Source organism: Choloepus didactylus, chromosome 17 (genome assembly GCF_015220235.1).
Source record: "Choloepus didactylus isolate mChoDid1 chromosome 17, mChoDid1.pri, whole genome shotgun sequence".
Lineage (NCBI taxonomy): Eukaryota > Metazoa > Chordata > Mammalia > Pilosa > Megalonychidae > Choloepus > Choloepus didactylus.
The window spans coordinates 73731997-73750293 of record NC_051323.1 but is presented as its reverse complement, the minus strand read 5'-3'; the positions used below and the strand labels follow the sequence as shown (position 1 = coordinate 73750293).

Genomic DNA, 18297 nt, shown 5'->3' with positions numbered 1-18297 from the left:
TTGGATTTATTCTATTTGGAGTTCGCTGAGCATTTATGATTTGTGTATTTATGTTGTTTAGAAGATTTGGGAAGTTTTCCCCAACAATTTCTTTGAATACTCTTCCTAGACCTTTACCCTTTTCTTCCCCTTCTGGGACACCAATGAGTCTTATATTCGGACGTTTCATATTATCTATCATATCCCTGAGGTCCATTTCGAGTTTTTCAATTTTTTTCCCCATTCTTTCTTTTATGTTTTCATTTTCCATTCTGTCATCTTCCAGGTCACTGATTCGTTGTTCAACTTCCTCTAGTCTTGTACTATGAGTGTCCAGAATCTTTTTAATTTGGTCAACAGTTTCTTTAATTTCCATAAGATCATCCATTTTTTTATTTAGTCTTGCAATGTCTTCTTTATGCTCTTCTAGGGTCTTCTTGATTTCCTTCATATCCCGTACTAGGGTCTCATTGTTCATCTTTAGTTCTTTGAGTAGCTGCTCTAGGTGTGTCTCTTCTGGTCTTTTGATTTGGGTGCTTGGGCTTGGGTTATCCATATCGTCTGGTTTTTTCATATGCTTTATAATTTTCTGTTGTTTTTGGCCTCGTGGCATTTGCTGACCTTGATAGGGTTCTTTTAGGGTTTGTAGACCAGTTGAAGTCCTTATCTCTAATTTATCAGATCTACAGCTTCGTGGAGTACACTTTCTCTAACTAACCAGCAGGTGGCGTCCACGAGCCACCTGTTCTCCACAAGCCAGATCTCCCCTGCTTAGCCTTTTGGTGAGTGGGGGAGTGAGTCTTGTGGGGCCCAATTGGTGTCCCAAGCTTGCGTGTGTAGTTGGTGTTGCCTGCCCTGTATGTGGGGCGTGTTTCTGGGCAGTCGGGGAGGGGAGGTGGCCCTAACAATCAAATCTCCCTGATGATCCTAGAGTTTTAAAGCTACTGCAATAGTCTAATCCTTCAGTTCAGTCCTGCCACAGTTTGTCTCTGCCACTGACCCACAAGTCTTTGGTATTGGCGTATGGCTCCTGAGACTTGCAAGTGGGCCCCTCTTCCAGGCTGTGCACCCCGGGTCCTCTGTTGAGGGATGACTGTGCTATGTCGCAGGTGAGTGCCGTCCCCCCAGGGCAGTTCTGGGCTGCTGGGCTGTGTTGGGAGGCTCCCAGTCTGCTCAAATGATGGCTGAATGGGGCTCTGTTAATTCACACTGCTCCCCCTTCCCAGCTCTGGGACATTCAGCTGAGGTTGCAGGGAAGGCTAATGTCCACGCCCAGTTTTGTGGTGTGTGCCTGTTATTTGAAGCACTTCCGTCACACTGGGTTGTCTGGGGCAGCTCTGGGCTATGGGGCTGGCGATGGGCAGGAGTGTTTCCTGTCCACCAGGATGGTGGCTGTGAGCGGACACCCCCCTTTTCTTGGGAAGTTGTGTTGTTTAGTGAATTTTCTCAGCCACTGGATTATTGCCTTTTGTCTCAGAGCTCTCTTAGTTCTGCTCTTGACTTGACGTGCCCAAATTTCAATTCTTTGAAGCTTTCTGTATTGAGCTTCTTAGAGTAATTGTTTTAGAAAAAGCAAAAAGGATTTAAAAAAAAAAAAAAAAAAAAAAAAAAAAAAAAAAAAAAGGCCCTCCTCAGAGATCTAATGGGTTATTGAAATGCTAATAGACAAAGCAACCAGGGCCATTAAGGAAAAGTGCCCAGGGCAGAGAGATCAGCCTTGCTTCGGGATTTGCATATGCGCCTCAAGGCCTGATCTCCGCCCTTCCCCTTTCTGTGTTCACCAGAACTCCAAAAATCCTCTGCTTTTATTTTGGAGTTTTTCGTGTTGTTTTTTTTTCTATGCCTGTCTCCTCTCTGCTGGGCTGGCTGCTCTCAGAGTCTCTGGTGTCTGGCCTCAGTCTATCTATGGTTGGAGTTTGAATCAGTAGAATGAGTTTCCGGTAAGAGCAGCCACTGCAATTCTCCCTTCTCCTTCCTGGAGCTGACAGCCCCTCCTCCCCCGGGACTGAGCCTGGCAGGGAGGGGCGCGGGTCCCCTGGCCGCAAAAACTTACAGATTTCGCTGATCTCAGCAGTTCCACGTTTTCATGAGTGTTGTATGAAGTATGCCCAAAGACAGATTGCTCTGTGGTGTCCAGTCCACGCAGTTCCTGGCTTTTTACCTACTTTCCTGGAGGAGTAACTAAAACATACAGCTCACCAGTCTGCCATCTTGCCCCGTCTCCAGCATGTTTGATTTTATGCTACCATTAAGATGTGTTTTGAGTCCACCTACTTCTCTCCATCTCTACCACTACCTTCGGCCAGACTGCCATGCTCCCTCGGATGACAGTGACGGCCTTCTAGCTTCCTGCTGCAGCCCGTGTCTCCGTGCAGTCCATTCTCACCTGTCTCTACAGCCATCTTCTCAACTGACTTCCTCAAACACGTAGAGGAAAGTCCATCTCCCCACGTGGCCTGCCCGGCCTGCTGCCTGTCCTCGCTCATCACGACCCCAGCCCAGGGCCTTCGCAGAGCTGGCACCTGTGCCCGGTGTGTTCCCGCCCAGGGCTCTGCGTGGCAGGTTTGATTTTATGATTAAGTCACTTCTTCTGCAAACCCTGTCAAGCCTCCAGGGTTCAAGCTGCTCCTCCACCACAACCAGGTCCCTCTATTTTAGGCTCGTCATTGCACTTGCTGCTCTCCCCCCATGCGTTTCTCATTTCCTGTCTATTGATTTAGTGCGTCCACTAGAACGCCTGCATCAAGAGATCAGCCCGTTTGCCGGTTTGTTCGTCAAGACGCCCCCAGCACCCGGCTGGGCACAGAAGCCTTAATGGAACGAAGTGAAGGAATGAATGGAAACACCACGTCGTTCGGCTAGGCGCCCATGACGAAAAATTACAAAACACGAAACGCCCTGACACTCTCTCCGGTCAGTGTAAAGACGGTCACCCACGGAAGCCCACCCGTGTCCGCAGGGCAGAGGGGCCCTCGGCTGAGGCCTGGTGCTTCCAGGCTGTGCTGAGTCTCTGAGGACACCCGCTCACCTCCGCAAGAAAACGGGCGCCGTGCTTACAGCACCGCCCCTGGAGTCACTTCCTACCGGGGCTTGCCTGCTGTGGGGTCCTGGCCAGGTGACTGACCTCAGCATGCCTCGGTTCCCTCATCCCTAGTTAAAGTGGAGATACCTACTCACCCCCAGACAGATCATCGAGGGGATGATCAATAATAAACGTGAAGCTCGCAGGGCCCGGCATGTGGGAAGAGCCCAGCGTTCAGTCTTTCTTCTTCGGCAAACCAAGGCTGGCAATTCCTAGGAGGCTTTGCCCAACCCTGTTGCCGCACCCCAGACTTCCCATGTCACCCCCAAAGAGCAGCCTCTCTCTCAGCAACTCTGGTCACGGCCCAAGGCTCACCACCACCATGCGGGGACCCCAGCCCCAGCGAAGTCTCCCGGCGCCCCCAAAACCCTGCACCCTCCCAACTCACCACTGCCAGACAGAAACAAACCAAGACCTGAAACACAGCCCTGTTCGAATAATACTTTTCACGATTCAAGGAAGTAAGCTGTCTCCAACATGTCATCTGAATTGCTCTGCTAAGAGGAGAAATGGTGGTGGGAAGACAATAGCCAACAGGCTGCTTTTCAATTAAAACTCTTCCCATGCTAAGCTCCGGGAGCGAGGCTGGACGGATGGAGCGCTCGTTTAGTGCGTAGTCACCATGGCAGGCAGCACGGATGTGCTCTAAGAGAATGCAATTAATAAATCAATTTGGTTGAAAGGAAAAAAAAACAGCCATCTCAGAACTTTGTATGGTAATCTGTAAAAAGCCACCAGACAGTACACTTCATTATACTGTTTTGTATTTTGAGCTCCATAAAGGTAGACTTTCTCTAGTTGTGCGGTTCTAACAACCAGAAAAAGAATTACTCATGGAGGTTGAAATACAATAAAAGTAGCGGAACTTAGCATATCTAAAATCAGACAATAATATATGATGCAGTCTTACTGATTCTGATGGTCAAGTGTCCACAGCTCTGCACACTGCATGGAGATTAGCTTGTTCAAAGGAGCAAGTGGAAATGTTTTTTAAAAATAAAGGGGTGTTACATAACGGGGACACAATTCAGGGATCCCAGACAGCCTTCTGCAGTCTGGGGCCCACCTTGGCTGCTACATCTATAACCCAGTTTTCAACAGAAATGTGCAAGTTAGATTTGTTAATGCTGAAGAATTACAACTTTTTAGGAGATATACTTTTAACATGTTGTGCCAAATACATTAAGAGAAAAAAAACCACCCCCCTCTCCCCCATTATCTTCTAGCTTCCAAACCAAACACCAACATTTTTATTGGAGGAAAAAAAATCTCCCCCAACCCACACTCCCAAGTCAACCAAATCAAGAATTTAAACCAGTTCTACAATAAATGAAATCCTACACCTCTGCATTTAACCCAGTGTTAGAGGACATTCCCTATGTGTGAGTAGAAATAACATATCACAGCTCAGAAGCTACGTTTGAAATCTTTTATTGAACAGGCAATGCATTGTGCAATGGTTAAGGACCCAGAAGCAGAGTGGAAAACTTGCTTAAAAATTAGTTTTGACTCGTCTAGTTCCTTTGGCTTCTCCTTAGAGCAGCGATCATCAGGGCAGCAGATGGGTTGACAGCCGCTTTTGGAAACGGTGTCCCTGCTCCACCGCAGGTGTCATGCCTAGTAGCAAACGAGACGGGAGAAGACGGAACCCACGGGCGAGACGGGCACAGAGCAGCAGAGCACACACGTCCCCCCGAATCCTTCCCTTCTGGCCTTGCAGCCGCAGCCTAGGCATCACCCCCATATCGTTTCCATTTTCCGCCTTGCTGAATCCTCCTTCTCCGGGGAATCTGAAAGAGCTCATTCTCACCTTTGGGCACTAGATCTCATTCCTGGCCTTTGTATACGTGGTTCTGTGCAGGACGGTGGTTGTGCGCTTGTCTTCCCTGTTTTACCTGGCTCCCTCTCCTCCCCCGCCTCTCTCTCCCCTAACCTGGTGATCAATTCAATCTTAAGTTTCGCAGTTTGTTTGCCGTGATTTCCTGGCAGTTTTTACGTAAGTGGTTCGTCAAGGAAGAAGCAGTCTGGACCGGCTCGCTGCCAGCCTATTTTATAATTTGAGGCATGTCGCTCCAAGCTTGTGATTTCTTCCTGGCGAGTTCCATCCAGGAGGGCTGGTCCACGCTGGCATAACTGGCTCTCTTTAGCTGATTCAGTTCTTTCTCCATCATCGCGGCAGACTGATCTGCTGGAGGGAGAACAAAACAAACAGAAACATGAGAAGCCAGTTTGGATTTTCACTTAAGCCTCTTGCATTCCCTTAAAACACACATGGAGGTCTTTAAAGCGCTCTCAAACATAAAATCCACTAATCTGTAAACATGTAAAAGAGACTTGGGCATAGAATATGGAATGTGTGTGGCAGAAGGCTTGAGACTGGGCTCAAAGGGTCCCAGCCATGCAGTGAGGCGAGAGGGACTTTGGAAATAAAACCACAATAGCCATCCCAGTCACTTACGTCAAAGCGTTAGATAATAGGTGTTCATTCCGTACCCAAGTTCTGATGGGACAAGGAGATCCCTCTTTGCAGCCCCTCTTTGAGGTTGAGCTTGTTCTCCTGCTTCCGCTCTGCAGCAGGCTTGGCAGGTGCTATCAGGAAAGACTTGCTGCGGACAAAGTCGGCTTGCTTCACGGGTTCCTGGGGGGACACAAGAGAGATGCATGCAGGAGGCAATACAGCCAAAGCGAACCAGCCAAAGGGTTTCTCTCCCAGGACGCGGCACGCCTGTCGGTGCTTTCCCCGGAGAGCCCTGGTGTGCCTGGGCCTCAGATCGCAGGTGCACAGGTGCCCACTGGAGCTTATTGTGGCCACGCAGGGCCCTGGCTCCTCTCTGTCCACACACTTGCCTCGGCCCCAGATGGTGGGACGGTAGCGCTGCCATTTGGAAAACCAAAGTTATCTGTGTTTGGAAATACATTTTGAGAATTGTATGCCCCTTGGGATCAGTGATGCCCCAAACTGGGCACCACTGGTTACTATTTCTTTTATAAATCCCTGGAGCCTGCCGGAGGGCTTTTACACATGGGGATGGTGTGAGGTTTTAATGAAAAAGCAGGGAAGCAGGCCTCGCTGCAGGGCCAGGCTCATTTCACCACGTGCCTGGAACGCATTTGGGGGTTTAGCTCGGTGGCTCTGAGCAGGAGCCCAAAAGCCAGTGGTCCCGGCCTGCCTGCAGCCCAGGGCTTTGGGTGGGAGAAAGGCCACTTTCAGCTGAGAAGGCAACCCCCAGTTTCCAGGCCTGCAGCCTGGAGCCCCAGCTGCCGAGGCAGGGCTCACGCATCACCGAGTGACAGGCCCGGGTGGGGGTGTGGGCACTGTCGCCGCGTCTCACCGAGAACGTACTTTAACCTGGCTGCACTGCCCGGGAGGCAGGAGGCCCGTCGCCTCGCTTCTCTGCCCACCTAATGGCCCGGCGCTTGCCAAGGGCAGACTTCTCCACCACGGAGGTCACAACCTGCTCAATCATCGGTTTTGCTCTGCTGACCCTCGACCGCACGTCAGCAGTCGTGACAGGTGACTGTCCCCGTAAGGGGTGTACAGGGTCTGTGGTCCCCGAGGGGGGTCCCGGCCCCCTGCTGGCCGCTGCCTCCCAGACCCACCCACGGAAACAGAGAGCGTTTGCTGCAGGCACCTGGGATCTCTCCGGGGCCTTAGTTTGCTTCCCCGCTTCGGACTTTGGGGTCCGCACCCCAGGCCTGTCTTCCTGGGTGGGGGGCTGGTCCGGCGCCCCTCGGCGCCTCTGCCGTGCGATGGTGACCCAGGGTGGCGTGGGCTGGCCGGTGGCTCTGGGACCCGTGGCGGCAGGGGACGGCCCCTTCTCTGTGGGTAAAGACACAGGTTATGTCAAAAGGGGCCTCGTCCTCTCTCCCAGGTCCCCCACCGAGAGTACAAGGCTGGCGGGTGGGGGTCCCCCAGGGGGATTGACTCCCCTTTAGGGGCTTTATTCTCTCATTCAGAGATGCCCAGATGAAGCTCCCCTCATCTGAGCCACAAAACATTAACTTCCTCTGCCCCAGTGAGATGATTTTAAAGCCAGCTTCCTCCTCAGGAGCCCTTTCTGAAATGAGGTTAACAACCAGTACCTAAATAGTAGGATTTCTTTAATATAATCCTGTCATTTGGGACCAGTCCACACTACACGATCCCTGACTCACTTGGAAGCTGTCTACACCCAATTGTTCTCTTTTTTTTTAAAGATCTGTAGGCAGGACCTTCCCCTTGGGGACAGTGACACCCAAACAGGCACAGTTGTTCTCGCCAATGCTCTAACGGGAGGGGAAACAGGGCCTTTGACCCCATGACATCTCGCTGAACTTTCTTCTGCTTTGACGATGCTTGTCTCCAGGTGGTAAAATGGGGGGTCACCCCCTCTTACTTTTCAGCTCTTTCTGTGTTTTCATATTTTCAATGTTAAGAGTTTATTACCTTGATAGAAGAAATGAGCTTAATTTTTTCAAAAAATCTCCAGATTAAATTAGTGTCTTCGTACATTAAAAGTACACGGATTCGATTCAAAGGTTTCCCACGATCCTGCCACCAGGAAAAAAAAAGGCAGACGCTCCTCTCCCAGACTCCTTGGCACTGCCCAGTTCCTGTTCTCTGGCCTCCCTTCTCCCTTCTCCACGGCGCACCTCGTGGGTCAGAGGATCAGCACCCGGGGACGTGCTGGGTGGGCTGGTAAAACGCGGCGTCACTGCTCTTGACAGAACCCCACACCTTGTTCCAGCGTGTACAGGATATTGTTCTCTTTGTTTTTGCTTCTGTCTCCAATTCAACCTCGAGTTCTGTTCTCTTCATCCCCAGGTCATCAAGAAGCCAGGACTCTGCAAGCTGTTGTCTCCCACCCGTTGCCAAGAAGGGGCCTTGGCTTTACACACTCAGACCTCTCCTGGAGCTGGGCTGCTTTGGAACGGCTCCCACTTTCCTCCTGGCTGCTCCCCGATATCACCACCCACCGGGAACCTTGCTCCACCTCTGGCTCACTGCGTGTCCCTGGTGCCTCTCCATCTCTCCTCGGCCACTGACTTCATTCTTGGTACTTGAAAAATGCTTGGTTCCCCCACAGCTCACAGAAAGACAAGTCACACCCTCTGCCTGTCCCTCTTCAGCTGGTTCATCACGGGATGAGCTATGAACTCTGCTCTCTCCACCCTCCTGATAGCTGCACCCCACATCCTAAGGTCTTCCCGTTTCCAACCCACTTCACCTCTCCAGAGCTCGGCCATAGCCATGCACCCTCTCTGGGGAGACCTGCCTCTGGGCGTTCTCCAGCCTCTGAAGCTCTTCTCTGGGTCCAGTGCCCAACCCCTCTACTCAACAATTCATTCATTCACTCACTTGTTCATTCAGTGTTGGCTACAGGCACGGACTGTGTTAAATGTTGAGGTGGAAAAATAAACAACATGTCACTAATTCCTTCAAAAAGTCCAAAGTCTAGTGGGGGAGACTCAAAACAAACAAATAACTGTGATATAAGTTGAAAATGCTAAAGTTGACCCAGTGCCACGTGGGCTCAGGGCCCAACACTCTGGGGTGGGGGTGGAGGTGCCACCTGGCGCTGGGAGAAACTTCCCAGGCTGTGATGATGGGCAAGGCCAAGCCACAGGGTGGAGGGTGCAGAGCAGGGAACTGCATCGTGCCGGCGGGCCCAGCGTGGCCCAGACTGGGCAGGGCCTTCTCTGCCTTTTCCCATCCATAATGGGGAGCCCCCATCTGGGGGTGTGTGGAGAACAACTCTGACAGGGACTGAAGAGAGACTGGGAGGCCGGGAGGGAGGCTGCGGCCACCAGCCAGGGCAAGGTGACGAGGACTGGCCACCCTGTCTAGAATCATCCTTGCTTTCCCTCCAAGACCCCGCCAAGATGCTACCTCCTCCAGGAAGCCCTCCTGGTCACCCTCGCAGGACACACTCTCTCCTAATTCTGTTAAACTCTCTTGAGACATTCACCCTCATGTGTATGGGTCAAGTTACCTGTTGGTTGACCATCTACCCCCTGAAATACATGCTGACTGTGGGCCAGGAGCTGCTCCGGCCTCAGCTTGTTTGCGATGTCATTTCATGTCTTAGTCCTCCCCAGAGGACGGAGGCTGCCGGGACACGGAAGGTGCTAGGTGGCTGCGGGTTTAATATACGGTCTTATTTCTCTTTCTTGTGCTCAGTGAGAGTTCGTGCAACCCCACCTCGTCTCCGTCTTCCTGGGTTTTTACTTTTTTCTTAAAGGAGTCCTTCCACATCTTCTCTCGGTGCTGGGGAGGCGCTGCCCCCGGACGCCTGCCTGTGTGCTGGCCAGTCCCGCCGAGCAGACAGAGGCCCTCGCCACGCCGTGTGTTTTGGAGAGAGGGATTTTGCTAGGGGTTTAAATTCCTTACCTCAGTCAATAAAATACTGGGAAAAATTCTGTGAAGACCAAGTGTACACTAAGAAAACTTCCACCATGGGTTGTAAATTAGAGGCCAAGTGCCGGGCTGTGAAATGCCAGAGCAGCTCCAGCCTCTGTGGTGTGCGTCTGACCCCCCATCTCTGTGCGGCTCACACAGGGGAAGACCCCAAAGCTCTGCTTAGCTCCTTATGCCATCCACTTGCATTGTCCCATTTAAGCCCCAGAGAGTATTTTGAAAATCAGTGGAGAAGATTAGAGGGAGCAGGGGCACGTGTGGCCTTCTAGAGAACGTGGTGAGAGGAAGCCCTGGAGTGAGGTTGGGGGGTCACGAGGGTGGAACAAAGCTATGTCCCCCCCCAACCCCCGAGGACCATCCCCAAAGCGAAATCTCAGGGGACTCAAGCACATCATCTTCCACTTTCCAATTTGCTCATGGGCTCTGAGCAATATTTTTTTCCTTGTATCGAGAGCGTGTGGGCAGAACTCCACCCTGAGGCAGTGGGGTCCCCTGCTGTACTGCCTGTCCACGGAGCAGCAGTGTCTCTGGCTGTCCTTTAAGTGTGCAAGTGCGTGTGCAAGTGGCTGTGTTCGTGGGAGCATCCCGAGGAGTGAGGGCCGCGGCTGGGCCAGGCAGGACACGCGGCCGACGGAGCCAGCATGGCTGAGCCTGCCGGGCATCAGGCCAACACCTTCTCCCACCAACCACTGCTCTCCACTGTGGTTCCCCCAAGTGGCCTGTTCTTCTATTCTGTGCTCCCTCCTTCCGGGCTTTTCCCCTGCCAAGCAAGCACTGGACCTGTGGGACCCTTAAACCCTCCGGACCTTTTCACAGGGGCTGTCCGGTCCCAGCCTGGGCTGCAGATGCTCCGGGGCTCCGACTCCAGGAAGATGCAGGAACCCACCTGCTGTCCCACCCGGAGCATCACAGAACCTACAGGTAAGTTGAGGAAGAGGCGGGTGGGACACCCTTTCCCCGCATGCCAAGCCGTGGAGAAGCCGTGCCCTTGTCCCAGGTGTGCGCGGGCAGAAGAGCCGAGTCACCAGTCACTCTGCTCCGCGGGCAGAAGGCACAGGCAGCTGCTCTCACCCCTCACCTGCACCCACCCCTGCCCTTGGAGCCACCCACCTTGGGGAGGGGCTCTGTGGTCAGGGCCGCGCGGCCCCCAGGGTGGGCAGAAGAGGGGAGTGAGGGCTCATTGTGCAGCACAGGGCAGGATTCAGGAGGGGACAGCCGAAGACCCTACAGCACATTGGCTCTGGAAAGTGGGGACATTTGGGACCAAGGCCCCTGTAAGGCTCTGAGACGTGGCCCAGCCCGATGGAGATGGGCTGTTGGTCCAAAGAGAAGGAGTTGAACCCATTTCTTTGTTTACCTCCTCCAGCCCCAATACTCAGGCGATCTTCATCTCCTGGGGATTTGGGTGAAATTCTGGCATCTCAATTTCTGCTCCCAAAGTGGGGACAGCTTTATGCTATCAGGAGTGCTTGAGTTTGTGATGACCAGTCCAGAATCATTTCTCACGGATAGGACACTGGCAGTTTGTTGTCCGTATCTGAGTGATCGCTGGGGGCCTCAAAGGGACCAACTCCCCAAAACACAAGGGCTCCGAGAAGAAGGGCTGCAGGTTTTACCTGATGCACAGCGTATGTGGAGTGAAAATTCTGGAAGGCACGATGCTTTTGATGCACGAAGCTGTCACGGCTGCAAAGGTCACCCTAAATAATTGAATCTCAGAGGAAAACTACTTTTGATGAGCAAAAGTAATTTTTTGTTATCTAAGGATATGATTCCTTCAAAGGAGGCAGCCAGAGGCTCAAGCACTTTGTAAGTTTGCTCTTCTCCAGATTCTTTCCTTCTTCTTCACATGCTCCCCAGCCTCAAGGATTTATTTTGGAAAGTCTGTTGCTGAAGCATTAATTTCCAGGAGCACGGATTCCCTGGCGGACTCTACGGGCTGAGCCGATGAGCCCAGCTTCCTCCCCAGGGCTGGGCAGTGGAGCAGCTCGGGCCCGGCCAGGGCCTCCAGCTACAGGGCCAAGGCCTGTTCTTTCCCCAGGCTATGGGAGCCCTTGGACAAAATCCAGACCCTCTCTGCAACTCAATTTCAATGTCAGATGAGGAAAACAGCAGTATCTACAGCTTGTGGTGTGGTCATGAAGATTCAACGAGATAACTCAAGGAAGCACTTAGCACAGGGCCTGGTGTGCAGTGTGATCTGCTGTCATCGTGTCAAATCTCACCCAGACATGACAGAGACTAGCAGGACCACTGGCTTTGCACACTAGCATTTGTGCTCTGCCGAGAAAAGCAATTCAGCAGGTGCAGGGCTGCATTACAGCCTCCCACTGGGCTAGGCTGGGAGCCGACCCCCGGACCCCTGAGGACACGGGTCCCTCACTGTCCGTGCACCTGCTTTCCTGACCGTCCACCCCGTGAGGGCTGATGCTTCATCTCAGACATCTCCACACCCACGGTGTCCAGCCTGGGGCCGGCAGGGTCCAAGCAGGGCAGGCTGCCCCCCGGCACACCAGGCAACCGCATGGAGGAGAGGCCCAAGGTGCCGTGTGCCCCACATCTCGCTCTCTCAGGACAGCCCCCGGGGTCATGGGACATCCCCAGCAGGGCGGGTGGGTGGGGTGGGGGTGGTGGTGGAGTGGGCTCCATAGCAGCAACACGCGCCCAAGTTTAGCCCAATTTTCATCCTCCTTCCCAGGAGACTTCGGCTTTGCCTGGCCCATGTGTCTCTCTCAAAATAATCTCACCCGCAAAGCTCTAAATACGATGGGGAAGAAAATCACCGAGTTTCTGGACCCGTGCTTGGTAGCACCCCTTACACCACGGCCAAGTACTTCTAGTTAAGAAGACCCAAAATTAGTTGTTCAGAAACCCCCCACTGAAGCCATTTCTAGAGATGTCCAGCCACCTGTCTGGGGGACAGATGCAGCCAATCACGGTTTGACTTACTGATTTTTGATGTTGCACATTTTGTTTTTTTGGGGTGCCTATTAAAATTCACCCTGAAGTTACTATTTCTTGCATTCAAAAAAGACCTCTTTAAACAAACAGCGGAGGAGCTAGGGCTCTAACGGTGGGCTCTACCCCAGGTGACACAATCTGGCTGCGGGTCTGGGGGTCTGGCCATCTTCAGCCAGAGGCAATGACATGCACCACAAAGCAGGAAGGCTGCTTGGCTGACATGGGAGTTCGGAACAGACGCTCTGCTCAGCTGACACGTGGCGGCCTGCAGGGTCTCCACACCTCTTACGATGGTAGATGCTGATGGTTTTGAAGCATCTAATTTCTAAGACCCTTTTCCTTTCAAAACTTTTTTTAATGACTCTAAAAGTCCACATGCACATTGAATAAACTTGGAAGGAGACAAAAGCACACAGAAGGAGTAAAATGTTTCCCGTGTATCAGCAAGCCAAGCAAGCTGTGCTAACACGTTGGCATGCTGCACCCAGCACTTTTTTCCGTTATGGGGACATCTTAAATATACCTATTGGCAGCTCCTTCCCAGCTCGTCACAGGCCCGAGTTTGTTCTTGAAGGATCTCTGCTCTAAAGTGGCTGCATTGTCACCACTTGTCACAACCAGCTGAAGCCACAACGGTCAACTGTGCTTCTGGGTTTCAAGAAACAGAGCTGCCAAATCCTGCCTCTGTCCCTGTCCCCGTCCCTTGCCACGACCCCAGGCTCCAGAAGCTGAGACGGGGCGAGGAGAGCAGAAGTGGGCATTGCACGCACGTAGGCTCCCTGATGGCCAAACCCGGGGTGCACACTCTCCCCGGGGAGATGCTGCAGAGCCCGTGGCAGGCGGCACGAGAGGGGCCTCTGGGGGCTGATCTCGTTCTGTGGCTCGGCCTGGCGTGTTCAGCGTGTGTTCACTGAGCTGGACACACACGCTCTGTGCTCCCTTCTGCATGTATATTATTCTTCAATAAAAAAATGAAAGATAAATAATAAACAACTTGAAGCTAAGCAAGACTCACTGGTGCTTGGATGGCCACGCAGGAGCAGAGCCCAGCTCCCTGCCCACCCAGAGAAGCCAGATGAGCCTGTTTCCAGAAGGATCCCAAGCAGGGCTAGGGCCAGAGGGCAGTGAGGGCTCCCTGGAGGCAGGCCCCCCATCCCCCTCCCCTCAGGCCTGTGCCCCCTCGTGTCCCCTCAGCCCTGACGTGCCCTTTGGGGTCCTTCCCCAACTTGCCTCCTTCCCCAACTTGCCTTGGAAGGTTGAATCCGAATCCTCCTGGTGCTTCTGTCACCCTGGACACACCAGGCCCCGCGAACCTGCCGGGCAGGGCCCTGCCTCTGCACACACCCACTTCACAGCCTCAGAGCAGGGAAAGCACCTGCTCCACCCAGAGCCTCTCCCCAGCCTCCAGCCCGAGGCCGCCCAGGCCAAGCTGTCCTGACGCCCTTTTCATCTCCCTTCTCCACTGCCAGGAGCCGCCAGCGGGTCCCCGCACCCCAGCTCTCCTGCTCCCCAACCTCAAGATTCCTCTGGTTTCAATTTCTCAGCCGAGACCCAAAACCTGCCTTCCCCGACCTCCACGTCTCCTCTCTCACAATCTTCACGCCCCCGGGAGGAAAATGCTGCCGCAGGTTTAGATGTCCCTGGGTCCGCGCTTATGTCGTGGGAGGTGAGAGCCGGTGACCCTGTGTCCTCCCAGCGCGGATCCTGGACGGTCCTCCAAAGCACATCACACCTGCTGCACGTGCAGTGACACGGCGCTGCCGGCGGTCACCCTGTGATGGCCTCGCAACTGACCCCGTCCCGGCGGAAAGGGCAGCGGGGTGAGGACGCTCCCCGCTGTCAGGGCGCACGTGGGCCTGAGGAAGACGCAGCCACGGCGGAGAGGCCGGTCCTTGCCCGGGACAGTTGGACGGGCCTCCGCCTCGAGAATTTAGGCGCTTCTTTCCCCTCATGGCAGCTTGGGGTCAGCTATGCTTGTTTGTTTTTGTAGCCCCAACATAACTGTGTTAGGGCTCTGTTGTTTTATGAAAAAACCTTCATAAAGAAAAAGCCACGCGTGAACCCACCTGGGCCTGGGCGGATGGTGCCGGGCGGGGAATCTGACCACGTCCACTAGGGCCCTGCTCGTGGCGCGGCTCACAGGACATGTCACGGCTGGGGGGGTGGTCCCAGGGCTGCCCAGCGCAGCCCCCTCTGCTCACCGAGTTGTCGGTGGAGGGCCTTGGATTGAACCCCATTTGCCGGATCCGGCCTCTTGGCAGAGGGGAAGGGCCACCATCAACCGCCCATCTGCCAGGAGACAGAACACAGGACCCTCCAAGGACACGGGGTGGAAAGGCACTGCTTCTAAAATTAACTTGGGGCCTGAGAAAAAGCAGTAAACTGCTATACTCCGTCGCATCCTCTTGCAAGACGGGACTCACAGAAATGCCCCACCCTGGAGGCTTCGTCCTTCCCCACTCGGGCATCTCCAGCTGGACTCGGCAAGAGCTGTCTCAAGTGGTCACCAAGAGAACAATCATCCTTTCTTCCAATGGCTTTGTCCCCCGAGGTCCGATTCCCTTCCTCTATTCACCCTGGACAGTTCTGGAAGTTTCTCCCTACCAAATAAATGTTAACACAACCCTCCTTGGAATGGAGGATATTTTCAACCCCACCTCAGAGATAAGACCACCAAGGATCTTGGAGTAAAGGCACCTGCCTGGGGTCCCACGGCTGGCACATGACAGCTGGGAATCCATCGCAGACCTTCCGAGCTCCAGTCCTCACTGTGTCCCATGTCACGGGGTTGGACCCCACGACTTTCCTATACACCCACCCCCGTGACGCCACCTCATGACGTATTTACCAAGCAGCAAACGATACTTTCTTAACCTCACACGACTGGTGCTCTGAGCTGGATCCTTTGTTGGGGGGTGTCCTGTGCATTGTAGGATGTTTAGCGGCGTCCGTGTCCTCCACCCACCAGGTGCCAGGAGACCCAACCCCCTCCCCAGCTGTGACAGCCCCAGATGTCCACTGGGTGGCAAAACCACCCCCACTGAGACCACTGCAGGAGAGCCCGGCACCCCCAGGTCAGCCTGTGGGGTCCCCAACTACCCGACTGGCTGCAGTCCTTTGGCAAGTTCACTGGCCTCTCTGAATTTTAGTTTTAATGTTTACAAAATAGGAATCTTGTTGGAAATTAGCATGCAAAGTGTTTACCATGATTTTTAGCACTTAGTAAGTTCTTAATATATGTTACCTACCGCTGTCATTATTTAACGAGTATTTGTAAGATACACAGATAAATCCACTGCAGACTCTGCCTTCAGGACGCTAGTGGGGGAGAGATGTGCAGACAAGAAGGTGGAAGGAAGCATTGGGGTGCTCTGACCCCAGGGCCCCGTTTGGGCAGAGCACAATTACAGGGTCTCAGAAGAGGCATTTAAGGCAGCTCTGAAAGGAAGCATTTTACCTACGCCAGGACTGTCCGACGGAACTTTCTGGCAGGATGGAAACATTCTCTGTGCTGCCAACGAGTCACAGGTGGCTACTGAGCCCCGAAGTGCAGCCAGTGCAGCCGAGGAAGTGAGTTTTCAGTGTGGGTGAATTTAAATTTAAATTGCCGCATCTGACTGGTGGCTGCGTGTTGGAGAACTCGTGTCTAGACCTGGAGACTTACAGTGGGCCATGGACCGGTGGTGTTGTCCTCTCCTGGAGCCACTGATCGGAATCTTCATTTTAACCCAATTCACAAGTGCTTTCAGGTTGAGAAGCACCGCCCCAGAACCGGCCACGCAAGAGGGAGACCCAGGAGCCTCGGACACCCCATTGCCTGGCCCCAGCCCCAGACCAACCCACCAGAATCTCGGGGCTCCACCTTGCCCCCACTTTGCACCCAGCACTGAGAATCACTGATCTCGACACTGCCTCGAGTGTCTGGCTGGAGGAACCCTTCAATACGGAGTGGACCATGCCCCCTCTATGGGGTGCCAGGCACCCAGCTGATCTGGGGACCAGCCCCGAGAACCAGGCCCGAGCCCTTCTCTCCAGGCTCTGGTGAACCCCCTCTGAACCCTGGTGCCCCCTGCCTCATTTCTGGCCCCCAGGACGTCCACCCACAGGGCTGCCCACATGTCCCCACCTCTGGCCTCACCTCCAGCCACTTTCGCCGGGCACCCCTGGGCCTCAGCCCCTGCATGGCGTGAATGGCTGCCTTGGATTAGGTGCTGCTGCTGCATTCTGAGGAGTCCAGAGAACAGGGGGCATGGCTGGACCCCACGGGAGTCGCATCCCAGGAGCGTGAACGTTGGGCCTGTGTGCCACCCCAGGACTCAGTGCAGTCCCAGAGATTTGGAAGAGGAGAAGGCAGTGGCTCCATGATGGCTGCGGGTGATTGTCCCAGGCAGAGGGCCCGTCTGAGCGGGTGGCGCCCAGGGGTGCCCTGTATGAACCTGTATCACATTGTGTGGTCAAACATGCTTCTGCTGTGGACTTCTGCTTGCTCTGGGTTTCATTTTCTCTTCTTTTCTAGGTTCTTAAAGTTGAAGCTTAGATAATTGTTTTGAAATTTTTCTTCTTCCTAACATATGCATTTAATGCGATAGCTTTCCCTCTAGGCAACACCTCATCTGCATATCACACATTTTGACGTGCTGCACATTCATTTGAATTCAGTTTTCTACTTTCCCTTAAGACTGCCTCTTTGACCCAGGGATAATTTAGTGGTATGGTACTTAATTTCAAATATTTGGTGACTTTTCAGAATTTCTTTCTGGATATTTTTCAGACATGTTATCGAGATCTTTTAAAATTATCTCATGGGCAGAGAAGGAACTTTGAGTATTTTCAATTCTTCTACATTTAATAGGTTGTTTAGTGACTCCGAATATGGCCTGTCTTTGTGAATGCTTCGGGTGCACTTGCAAAGAATGTGCATTCAGCTGTGGCTGGGTGGAGTGTTCTAGAAATACCGTGAGGCCAAGTTGGCTCCCGATGTCGTTCAAAGACTGCCATGTCCTTCCTGATTTTCCATCTGCTAGTTCTCTCTAGGTATAATTACGGAGTTTTCTATTTCTCCTTTCAGTTCTATCAGTTTTTGTTTCATGCATTTTAAAGTTCTGTTGTTAGGTGAGTACACATTTAGGTTTGTTACGAATTCTTGATAGATAGATCCTTTTATTGTTACATAGTTGTTCTTTTTCGCCCTGATAATTTTCCTCGTTCCCAAGTCATCTTTGTCTGATATTAATATACCACTCCAGATTTTTGTTTTATTACAATCTACCTGGTATACAGTTTTTCATCCTTTTATTTATTGTTTTTCTTTATCTTGTTTGTTTTTATCCAATGTGACAGTTTCTTTTAATTGGTGTTTTTAGAACATTTACATTTAATATAATCATTGATATGGTTAGATTTAGGTATATAAAATTATTATTGGCTGTCTCCTTTGTGTTTCATTCCTCTGTTTCCCCTTCCCTGCCATCTTTTGAATTATTTGAAAATTTTAAAGGAAATTCATTTTAATTTATCTATTAGCTTTTTATTATATTTCTTTGTATAGTTTTTAAGTGGTTGCTCCATTAAAAACTAAAGTTTTTACAGTCTCCTTAGAATTAATATTTTATCCCTTCAAGTAAAACACATAGAAACCTTACAATTATACAGGTTCCTTTGCCCTCCCCTTTATGTTGCAGTTGTCATACTGTATTACACCTACATACATTGAAAATCTCATAAATGTTGTAACTGTTGCTTTCAAAACCTTAAGAGGCACAAATTAGTCTGCTTTATTAATCAGACATTTGCCATTTCTGATGTTCTTCTTTCATTCCTGATGTTCTAAGTTTTCCTCTGCCTAAAGAATTTCCTTTAGCATTTCTACTAGCAAAAC

The 18297-nt window shown here is 52.2% G+C and overlaps 1 protein-coding gene across 3 annotated transcripts in view; it reads right to left on the bottom strand.

The window, feature by feature from the left end:
• Positions 1-4476: 4476 nt before the first annotated feature.
• Positions 4477-18297, bottom strand: part of CRACDL (CRACD like) — a 120731-nt gene continuing 106910 nt past the window's right edge. For 2 of the 3 annotated variants that reach the window (XM_037807507.1, XM_037807509.1), the window contains 3 exons: positions 6694-6881; positions 5555-5699; positions 4477-5249 (listed from right to left, as the gene is read on the bottom strand). In XM_037807507.1, coding sequence (XP_037663435.1) covers positions 5107-5249; positions 5555-5699; positions 6694-6881 — 476 coding nt within the window. In that variant the 3' untranslated portion in view covers positions 4477-5106. The remainder of the gene's footprint in view (positions 5250-5554; positions 5700-6693; positions 6882-18297) is intronic. The other variant, XM_037807508.1, reaches the window with a different exon arrangement.